Raw genomic sequence first — 10,944 nt, 5'->3', positions numbered from 1 at the left:
AAAGAAAAAGAGAAAAAAAAAAAAAAAAGAAAAAGAAAGAGAGAGAGAAAGGGCCGGGAACGGTGGCTCACGCCTGTAATTCCAGCACTTTGGGAGGCCAAGGCGGGCAGATCACCTGAGCTCAGGAGTTCAAGAGCAACCTAGGCAATATGGCGAAACTCCGTCTCTACTAAAAATACAAAAAAATTAGCCTGGCATGGTGGCATACTCCTGTAGCCCCAGCTACTCGGGAGGCTGAGACAGGAGAATCGCGTGAACCCGGGTGGCGGAAGTTGCAGTGAGCCAAGATCACACCACTGCACTTCAGCCTGGGCAACAGAGCAAGACTCCATCTCGGGGAAAAAAAAATAGTTACTGCTTATTGATATCTTTCCTTAGTATCTTTCCTTAGACCTTCAAGAGGTCATCCACCTTCATGCACACAACAACCTAGTGAAATCTTCTCTATTCTTCTCTTCTTTTCTTTTTTTTTGAGACAGAGTCTTGTCGCTGGAGTGCCATGGTGTGATCTCGGCTCACTGCCACTTCTGCCTCCCAGGTTCAAGCGATTCTCCTGCCTCAGCCTCCCAAGTAGCTGGGATTACAGGCGCACACCACCACACCCAGCTAATTTTTGTATTTTTAGTAGAGACAGCGTTTCACCATGTTGGCCAGGCTGATCTCGAACTCCTGATCTCATGATCCACCCATCTCAGCCTCCCAAAGCTCTGGGATTATAGGCGTGGGCCACAGCGCCTGGCCATAAACAGGAATTTGTAATATTAATGTCAAATAGTCATAAACGTTCATCCCTTCCTTCCTCTTTATTAATTTTTTTTTATTGTGCCATCCTGGAGAACAGAAAATTTTGTTTAGCGCCTCGCAAGGTGTCTGACAACATAGGAAATGATAATCACTGCACTAATGATAATAGCAAACGCTTTGGCCCAGTTCTAAGCCCTCTAAGTTTATTAACTCAAAGCTCACAGTTTTCCGCAGGACCGCCCTGTCTCCTCCCCAGTCCCTGGGGTGGGTGGGTGGGGTTGCAAGACCCGCTAAGTGCCATCCTCCCTTCCTCTCTCAGGCCTCCCGGAGCGCGTGGAGCTGGCACCCCTGCCTCTTTGGCAGCCGGTGGGCCAGAACTTGACCCTGCGCTGCCAAGTGGAAGGTGGGTCGCCCCGGACCAGCCTCATGGTGGTGCTGCTCCGCCGGGAGGAGGAGCTGAGCCGGCAGCCAGCAGTGGGGGAGCCAGCAGAGGTCAATACCACTGTGCTGACCAGCAGAGAGGACCACGGAGCCCATTTCTCATGCCGCACAGAACTGGACATGAAGCCCCAGGGGCTGGAACTCTTCTGGAACACCTCAGCCCCCCGCCAACTCCGAACCTTTGGTGAGAGAAGGGGCTTCAGACGGTGGGTGATGAGCTGAGTCAGGGTAGAGGGTGCCCTGGCCTTGGGGCTCATGAGAGTGGGGTGCCCCGGACCTCACAGGCTTCTGGGAAGTAAAGCCCCAGGCCACTGGGCAGGGTGGCCCCAGAAGGGAGGCCCAAGCCGTGGGATCTTTGGAGAAGGCCGTTTTCATGGCCGTGTGTGTCCTGGGAAGAAGGGTGACGCAGTCGGCAAGAATTCCTGATGGGGGGGATGAAGGTGTCCTGAGGAAGGCACAGTCCTGGGGGTTGTGCTCATGCCCACCTTTCTCCCCAGCCCTGCCGGTGACCCCCCCGCGCCTCGTGGCCCCCCGGTTCTTGGAGGTGGAAAAGTCGTGGCCGGTGACCTGCACTCTAGACGGGCTTTTTCCAGCCTCAGAGGCCCAGGTCTACCTGGCGCTGGGGGACCAGATGCTGAATGCGACAGTCATGAACCACGGGGACATGCTAACGGCCACAGCCACAGCCACAGCGCGCGCAGATCAGGAGGGTGCGCGGGAAATCGTCTGCAACGTGATCCTAGGGGGCGAGAGACTGGAGGCCCGGGAGAACTTGACGGTCTTTAGTAAGAGGAGGCATGGGAAGGGGGCGCGGCCTCAGCAGTCTGGGGGCGTGGCAGAGGGGGCGGAGACTAGCCGAAAAGGTGGGGCCTGACTTGCCCCAATAGTAGTTGCAACGTGGGCTGGGCCTGAGTGCCCGAAGTTGGACAAAGCCCAGAAAGAGGGCGAGGCTTGAACGCCAAAAGCGTGGCCCGGATATCCCGAGACGAAAGGGGAGGGCGGAGGGAACGGCTTGACCTGCAGGAAGGTCTTGTTCATTAAGCTCCTGGGCAATGCCCCGCCTTTAGGCTTCCTAGGACCCATTCTGAACCTGAGCGAGCCCAGCGCCCCCGAGGGGTCCACAGTGACCGTAAGCTGCATGGCTGGGGCTCGAGTCCAGGTCACGCTGGACGGAGTTCCAGCCGCGGCCCCGGGGCAGCCAGCTCAACTTCAGTTAAATGCTACCGAGAGTGACGACGGACGCAACTTCTTCTGCAGTGCCACTCTCGAGGTGGACGGCGAGTTCTTGTGTAGGAACAGTAGCGTCCAGCTGCGTGTCCTGTGTGAGTCGGTCACCCTGACCTTTAATCCCTTCACCCCTGCCCTGGAAAGATTAGACGCTCCTCTGCATCACCGTGCCTCGGGTGTGTTGGGTGTCTGATCACACATGGTGGTTCCACAGATGGTCCCAAAATTGACCGAGCCACATGCCCCCAGCACTTGAAGTGGAAAGACAAAACGAGACACATCCTGCAGTGCCAAGCCAGGGGCAACCCGTACCCCCAGCTGCGGTGTTTGAAGGAAGGCTCCAACCGGGAGGTGCCGGTGGGGATCCCGTTCTTCGTCAATGTAACACATAATGGCACTTATCAATGCCAAGCGTCCAGCTCACGAGGCAAATACACCCTGGTCGTGGTCATGGATATTGAGGGTGAGCTAACACTGGGCCGCGGGCCTGGACTGGCAAGCTGCGGGGGGTGGGGGGGTTGGAGACAGGGGGGACGCATATTGACTGAGCGCTTTCTCTGCACAGCTCCGAAGTCCCACTTTGTCCCTGTCTTCTTGGCGGTGTTAGTGACCCTGGGCGTGGTGACTGTCGTAGTGGCCTTAATGTACGTCTTCAGGGAGCATAAACGGAGCGGCAGGTACCATGTTAGGCAGGGGAGCACCTCTCTGCCCCTCACGTCTATGCAGCCGACAGAGGCAATGGGGGAAGAACCGTCCAGAGCTGAGTGACGCTGGGATCCGGGGTCAAAGTTGGCAGGGGCTTGGCTGTGCCCTCAGATTCTGCACCAATAAAGCCTTCAAACTCCCTAATCTGTGGTTTGATTCCACCCGCGCTGCAAGGCTCTCCTACCCAGGTGCACATCCACTGAGTAGTGTCGCTGCGACGGAAGGAGGCGGGGTCTGTGGCGCGCAGACGCACCTTGAACTCTTGGGAGGCGGGCTGGGGCTTAGCCAATGGGTTAAGGGGGGAGGGAACGAGGTGGGGCTTCTCTCAGCCAATCGACGGGCGCGCCCTCGTTGCCGCTCTATGCCGCTCCGCCCCGGCTCGCTGGTCCCAGAAGGCGCCGGGTTTCCCAAGATGGCGGCGGACGTGTCCGTTACTCACCGGCCCCCGCTGAGCCCGAAGTCTGGGGCCGAGGTCGAAGCCGGCGATGCCGCGGAGCGCCGGGCGCCGGAAGAAGAGCTTCCGCCTCTAGATCCAGAAGAGATCCGGAAACGCCTGGAACACACCGAGCGCCAGTTCCGTAACCGCCGCAAGATACTGATCCGGGGCCTCCCGGGGGACGTGACCAACCAGGTATGGGGGGGGGCGGTGTAGGAGCGTGGCGGGAAATACCACGGTGCGCGTGCGCGGGGGGAACCGGGCGACACCAACGCTGAGGTGCGCGGGGGTCGTTGGCGGGGGCGTCCAAGCACCGGATCCACGCGGGATCGAGAGAGACCAAGAGCGGGATGTGGGGGGGCGGTGATGAAAGGGGAAACCGGCTGTGAAGTGAGGGAGGGCGTTGCTAGGGGCGACCACAGGCTTGGTCGACAGCAAGTGATGGAAGGGGGCGGACAGCTTTGGTCCTGTTGGGGAATTGTGAATGGGCTGGTACATTGGACCACCAGTTGCCCCCTGCTTGGATGATGCTTTTCTCCACCCACTCTACCACAGGGTGGCGGGACCTCAAATCCAGAAGTTTCAGGACTGCGGAGAGTATGCCCCTCCGTCTCACGCGTTTATTCACTGCTCTCAGAGATAAATCCGGAAGTAACAGCAGCCCCTGGGTCTCAGCCCCCAAAACCTCAGGATTAATTTGGGAAAATGGGGTCTCCTGCCACCAGCCTACAGACCTACAGGAAGGAAGCGGGGCCTGTGTTCTATGGATCCCCTCGTGGCTAATCTTCCTGCTAGGAGTGCCCTTCTCATGGGGCCAGCATGGGGCAGCACTTCCCAATGCTCTTTGGACCCGGGGAAATGGCATCTCTACTGCCCTGCCCTATGGCGGTGAAACAGGTTCTCGCTTCCTTCTGCTGAGAATCCCTGCTCTCTGGCCCACCAGCACACCTGCCACTGGCTCTCCCTGCCCATGGGTGGGCACCTGGCTAGTGGGACCCCAGGGATGTTGGGAGGGGCTGAATTTGGGGACAGATCGGGGCAGGCATCATTAAGAATGGTCAGATTTGTTTCTGGGTCTTCCTCTCAGTGTCTGCAGTCTCTAAGCAGGAAACACATTGTTTATCCTGCAAGATGCATAGTGTATCTGGCCCCAGCAGGACCCAGCACTTTGCCTTCAAAGCTGACTTGAGGCTGGGCACGGTGGCTCATCCCTTTAATCCCAGCACTTTGAGAGGCTGAGGCAAGAGGCTGTCTTGAGCCCAAGGGTTCAAGACTAACCTAGGCAGCATAGTGAAACCCCCATCTCTACAAAAAATTTTAAATAATTAGGCATGGTGGTGCGTGCCTGTAGTCCCAGCTACTCAGGAGGCTGTGGTGGGAGGATCACTTGAGCCTAGGAGGTTGAGGCTGCAGTGAGCTATGATCGTGCTATTGCACTCTAGCCTAGGTGACAGAACAAGACCCTGTGTCTAAAAAAAAAGAAAATAAATGAGCTGGCTTGCAAGAGGGCAGCCTTATCAGGAGGAGGAAATTGGGAGGCATGTGAACCCACAGAATGTGGGGCTTACTAGTAGATGGGCTTCCCAGTCAGGTACCCGTGGGTGGCCGCACTGCCCAACTGAATGGCCTCCAGCTGATCTCTTCACTTCTCCTAGCCTAGGTTTTCTCGTGTACAACATGAGTTTGTTAATACTTCACTTACAGAGTTGTTAGAAACAGTGAATCTTGCAAAAGGAGGTTCATGGAGGTTAAATCTTCCCTAAAGGCATACTCCTTGTTTTTTTTTTTTTTTTAAGATGGAGTCTCACTCTGTAACCAGGCTAGAGTGCAGTGGCTTGATCTCTGCTCACTACAACCTTCACCTCCCAGGTTCAAGCGATTGTCCTGCCTCAGTCTTCCAAGTAGCTAGGACGACAGGCGCACTCCACTACATCTAGCTGTTGTTTTGTATTTTTAGTAGAGACGGGGTTTCACCTTGTTGGCCAGGATGGTCTCGATCTCTTGATCTCATGATCCGCCTGCCTCGGCCTCCAAAGTGCTGGAATTACAGGCGTGAGTCCGGCTTTTTTTTTTTTTTTTTTTTGAGACAGTGTCTCCCTTTGTCGCCCAGGCTGGAGTGTAATGGCACACTGCAACCTCTGCCTTCTGGGTTCAAGCAATTCTCCTACCTTAGCCTCCCGAGTAGCTAGGATTATAGGTGTGCGCCACCTATAACCAGTGGCGCCACCTATAACCAGTGGTGCCACCAGTAGCCACTCCTGGCTAATTTTTGTATTTTTAGTAGAGACAAGGTTTCACCATGTTGGCCAGGCTGGTCTCGAACTCCTGACCTCAGGTGATTCACCCGCCTCGGCCTCCCAAAGTGCTGGGATTATAAGCATGAGCCACCCCACCCAGCCAGCTAAAGGTATACCCTTTAAGAGCATGTTGCCTGGGTAATAGCACAGTCTGCAGCCAGGTTCTGAATCCCAGCTCTGCCAGGTATGAGCAGAATGACCTTGGCCAAATTACTGCATCAAGCCTCAGTTTCCTCATTGGTAAAATGGGGGGTGGTAATTGACCTGCCTTCATAGCTGGTGGCAGCTATGAGGGCGGCACCAGGTTGTCCCCTTCCATCTCCAGTAACTCCCTGTCTTTTGTCTTGTATCTCCACAGGAAGTACATGACCTGCTCAGTGACTATGAGCTCAAATACTGTTTTGTGGACAAATACAAAGGGACAGGTTTGTGGGGCCATGGGGTGGGCCAGGACAGGGAATGACCGTCCCTGAAGATGGGAGGGCCCTGGCTCACTGTCTGCTGTCTGAACTTCAGGCCCAGTATTGCCCCCCAGGCCAAAATGGCAGGTTGCCCCAATCTGCCTGTCATCCTGTCATCTTGGGACAGCCTTCATGTTCTCCTTGAAGAACACTGGGCATTGGGCTGATTCTCTTCCTATTCCACTCGCTTGGCATTGAGCTAATTCTTGACAACGTTTGGCCATGGGTTCATTCTCTTCCTACCCCTCTTGCCTCTTCCTTACCCAGCCAGTCACCCATGCTTGTGTGTTTTTGTTTTGTTTTGGTTTTTGTTCTTTGTTGAGATGGAGTCTTGCTCTGTCGCCAGGCTGGAGTGCAGTGGTGTGATCTTGGCTCGCTGCAACCTCTGCCTCCTGGGTTCAGCCCATTCCTCTGCCTCAGCCTCCCAAGTAGCTGGGATTATAGACATGTGCCACCACACCCGGCTAATTTTTGTATTTTTAGTAGAGACAGGGTTTCTACCTGGGTGGGTCCAGGTTAGCCAGGTGAGGAGGTGGGGCTCAGTGTTCCACGCTCAGGGAACAGCAGCTGTGAAGGCCCCTCTGGAGCGTGCCTGGTGTGGTCGGATAGCAGTAGTGAGATGGGAGGGGAGGTTGGCGAGCCCACGCAGGCTGCACTGCACCCTGCAGCTAGAAGCCACCAGATGGATGTGGCGTGATCTGGTTATCATTTTGAACAAAGCTTCCTGTGACCTCTGGGTGGATTGCAAATCTGGGGCAGCATGTGGCAGCAGGGTTCAGGGCACTGGTGGCCTGGAAAGGTGGCAGGGGTGGGCAGTGTAGAGTGGGGCTCTGGAGTCCAGCTGCCTGGGTTCAAGTCCAGGCTCCCCTACTTGGGCACAGGGGTGCTGCTCTGGGCCCGTTTCCTCACTGGCAAAATGTTGGTTGTGATGATTAAGTTATAACCATTTGACAGATGAGGAAACTGATACCCCCAAAGCCACCTGGGGCTTGGGGCTTAAATCTGGGCCCCAGTGAGCATGGGCTTAACCACTGCCCTTGGTATCATCAGAGTGACCCACGGCGTTCTTAGGACAGAGCCAGGTCCACAGTTGGTGGGCGCTGCTATGGGTGCGGGTGGACGCAGGGCTGGGAGAGGGAGTGGGCTTCGTGGAGCCTGGAGTCAATGGCAGGCGCGCTCGCCTGTGTGAGTCGCCAAGGCTGGCAACTGTTCAGATCGGCAGGCACCTGAAATGCCCAGCATTCTGAGGTCCCACCTGCTTTGCAGGGTGGCAGGGTGGAGGGGCAGGCCCTCGGGGCCCGGCTGACCTCGCACTGCCCTCTTCCGACCGCAGCCTTCGTGACTCTGCTGAATGGGGAGCAGGCCGAGGCCGCAATCAACGCTTTCCACCAGAGCTGCTTACGGGAGCGCGAGCTGTCGGTGCAGCTGCAGCCCACGGATGCCCTGCTGTGCGTGGCCAACCTGCCCCCCAGCCTCACACAGCAGCAGTTCGAGGAGTTGGTGCGGCCCTTCGGCAGCCTGGAGCGCTGCTTCCTGGTCTACAGTGAGCGCACTGGCCACTCCAAGGGGTATGGCTTTGCCGAGTACATGAAGAAGGACTCGGCTGCCCGTGCCAAGTCGGACCTGCTGGGCAAGCCACTGGGACCGCGCACCCTCTACGTGCACTGGACGGATGCTGGGCAACTGACGCCTGCCCTTCTTCACTCCCGCTGCCTCTGTGTGGACCGCCTACCACCTGGCTTCAACGATGTGGACGCTCTGTGCCGGGCGCTGTCAGCTGTCCACAGCCCCACCTTCTGCCAGGTGAGCCCTGCGGAGAGCACTGGGGAGCAGGTGCCAGGCCCGGAGCACCTGAGGGAGTCTTTGGAGTCATCTGCCTTTTCTTTTTTTTTTGAGACAGAGTATCGCTTTGTCAACCATGCTGGAGTGCAGTGATGCAGTCTCAGTTCACTGCAACCTCCGCCTCCTGGGTTCAAGCGATTCTCCTGCCTTAACCTCCAGAGTAGCTGGGATTATAGGTGCCCCGCTACCATGCCTGGATAGTTTTTATATTTTTAGTAGAGGTGGGGTTTTGCCATGTTGGCCAGGCTGATCTTGAACTCCTGGCTTCAGATGATCTACCCACACTGGCCTCCCAACATGTTAGGATTACAGGCGTGAGCCACCGCGCCCGGCCAGAGGATTTGAATCCCTGTGCAACTTCAGGCCTCACTGTCGCTCTGTCAGATGCAGGTGAGGCCACTCTTGTAACTGGATCTCGAGGCTTGCTCACCACTCACCTCCTCATTCGCTGGTACCTTCATCAAACCTCCCATGGGGTCCCAGACCCTGGCCAGGCATTGAGGAGGCTGCAGAGGAGCCCACAGTCTATTTGAACCTTGAGGTCAGAGACTGAGGCTTCGCTAGATCCCAGCCCCACCCTCGAGCTCGGGCCAGTCACTGGCTCTCTGATCTACAGTTTCCCTCCTCCGTAAGCAGGGACTCTACTTGCACAATGGGTTGGCAAAACAGCCCCTTGTTCATTCAGACCACATGTGCCAGGCACTTCTGTGTATGTGCCTCGCCCTGTGACAGGTGCAGTGGGGCGAGAATAGGCCAGACTCACTCTCTAAGAGCCCCCAGAAGGTCTTGATCCCCAGAGATCCTGAAGGGAACATTCCTCCAGCACTCACTGTGGACTCTGAGTACGTAACCTTTAGTTGCTTCATCCTGTAGCAACCCTGAGAGACAGGTATCACTCCCATTTTCAGGTGAGGATACCAAGGCACACAGGGGTCAAATAACTTGCCCAGAGTTAAACAGCCAGGGTCTGGCAGAGCTGAGATCAGAATACCACAGCCTAGCTCCGGAGCTTGGACCACTGAGAGGAGGCCAGTGCAGAGGCTTAGAAGGGGTAGGCCTGGCCAGACGCAGTGACTCACACCCGTAACCCCAACACTTTGGGAGGCTGAGGTGGGCGGATCCCTTGAGCCTAGGAGTTTGAGACCAGCCTAGGCAATATGGTGAAATCCTCTCTATACAAAAATTAGACAGGTATGATGGTGTGCCTGTAGTCCCAGCTACTCAGGAGGCTGAGGTGGCAGGATCGCTTGATCCTGGGAGTCTGAGGCTGCAGTGAGCCTTGATCGCACCACAGCACAATGACACTACAGCCTGGGTAATGGAGCTAGACCCCCATCTCAAAAAAAAAAAAAAAAAAGAGTCCTGGGCTCAGACCCCCAGCTCTGTGGCTTTGAGTGGGTCCCTCTCGTGTAAGTGGGGTATTGGTGCCCCATTTAAACTAGGTGTCAGTTGGGAGGCAGAGGCAGGAGGATCACTCGAGACCAGGAGTTCAAGACGAGCCTGGGTGAGATAGTGGGACACCATCTCTATATTTAAAACAAGAAACAGGCTGGGTGAGATGGCTCATGCATGTAATCCCAGCACTTTGACAGGCCAAGGCAGGTGGATCACTTGAGGTCAAGAGTTCAAGACCAGCCTGGCCAACATGGTGAAACCCTGTCTCTACTAAAAATACAAAAAAAATTAGCCAGGTGTAGTGGCACAGGGCTGTAATTCCAGCTACTCAGGAGGCTGAGGCAGGAGAATCGCTTGTACCTGGGAGGCAGAGTTTGCAGTGAGCCGAGATCGCGCCACTGCACTCCAGCCTGGGTGACGGAGCAACACTCCATCTCAAAAAAACAAAAAAACAGGCCACGCGCAGTGGCTCACGCTTATAAAGCTTTGGGAGGCTGAGACGGATCACCTAAGGTCAGCAGTTTGAGACCAGCCTGACCAACATGGAGAAACCCCATCTCTACTAAAAATGCAACAAAAAAAAAAGTAGCCAGGCATGGCGGTGTGTGCCTGTAATCTCAGCTACTTGAGAAGCTGAGACAGGAGAATTGCTTGAACCTGGGAGGCTGAGGTTGCGGTGAGTGGAGATCGTCCCACTGCACTCCAGCCTGGGCGACAGAGCGACACTCTATCTCAAAGAAACAAACAAACAAAAAGCTGAGTATCCATGAGCCATGGGAATCCCCTCTCTGTTTACTCATCATTCATTCATTCATTCATTCTGCCGCCTTCTCTTGGACACCTGCTACATACCAGGCCACCTGTGCGGGCTCAGGACAGAAGATGAGTTAGCACAACGGCCTCACCTTTTTTTAAATTTTTTATTTTTATTTTTTTAAGACAGAATCTCACTCTGTCACCCAGTCTGGAGTACAGTGGCGCAATCTTGGCTCACTGCATCCTCCGCCTCCCGGGTTCAAGTGATTCTCCAGCCTCAGCCTCCCGAGTAGCTGGGATTACAGGCGCCCGCCACCACACCCAATTTTTGTATTTTTAGTAGAGATGGGGTTTCGCCATGTTAGCCAGGCTGGTCTCGAATCCCTAACCTCAAGTGATCCGCTCACCTCGGCCTCCCAAAGTGCTGAGATTACAGGCATGAACCACTGTGCTGGCCTGGCCTTACCTTCTTATGTGGAGATCAAAAGTCACAGGGTCATGACCAGCTACAGGTACTCTTCTAGCCTGTTTCCCCATCTCAAAATGGGGTTGTCAGTGCTTCATGATCAGGTTATTGTGAACAGCTGCCCATTCATTTCTCCACTGGAACATTCACTAAATTTTTTTTTTTTTTTTTTTT

The 10,944-nt window shown here is 55.4% G+C and overlaps 2 protein-coding genes across 2 annotated transcripts in view; both read left to right on the top strand.

Annotated features, from left to right (window-relative positions):
- Positions 1-3,261, top strand: part of ICAM3 (intercellular adhesion molecule 3) — a 9,229-nt gene extending 5,968 nt beyond the window's left edge. Inside the window, exons 3-7 of the mRNA XM_011994392.1 lie at positions 1,064-1,369; positions 1,683-1,970; positions 2,253-2,507; positions 2,627-2,875; positions 2,978-3,261. Coding sequence (XP_011849782.1) covers positions 1,064-1,369; positions 1,683-1,970; positions 2,253-2,507; positions 2,627-2,875; positions 2,978-3,180 — 1,301 coding nt within the window. The 3' untranslated portion in view covers positions 3,181-3,261. The remainder of the gene's footprint in view (positions 1-1,063; positions 1,370-1,682; positions 1,971-2,252; positions 2,508-2,626; positions 2,876-2,977) is intronic.
- Positions 3,262-3,404: 143 nt separating this feature from the next.
- RAVER1 (ribonucleoprotein, PTB-binding 1) overlaps positions 3,405-10,944 on the top strand; it is a 22,093-nt gene continuing 14,553 nt past the window's right edge. The window contains exons 1-3 of the mRNA XM_011994406.1: positions 3,405-3,748; positions 6,209-6,275; positions 7,645-8,114. Coding sequence (XP_011849796.1) covers positions 3,479-3,748; positions 6,209-6,275; positions 7,645-8,114 — 807 coding nt within the window. The 5' untranslated portion in view covers positions 3,405-3,478. The remainder of the gene's footprint in view (positions 3,749-6,208; positions 6,276-7,644; positions 8,115-10,944) is intronic.

The sequence above is a fragment of the Mandrillus leucophaeus genome, unplaced genomic scaffold (assembly GCF_000951045.1).
Source record: "Mandrillus leucophaeus isolate KB7577 unplaced genomic scaffold, Mleu.le_1.0 Scaffold112, whole genome shotgun sequence".
Lineage (NCBI taxonomy): Eukaryota > Metazoa > Chordata > Mammalia > Primates > Cercopithecidae > Mandrillus > Mandrillus leucophaeus.
Note: the sequence above shows the minus strand (reverse complement) of the source record. Positions and strands in the feature narration are given on the sequence as shown.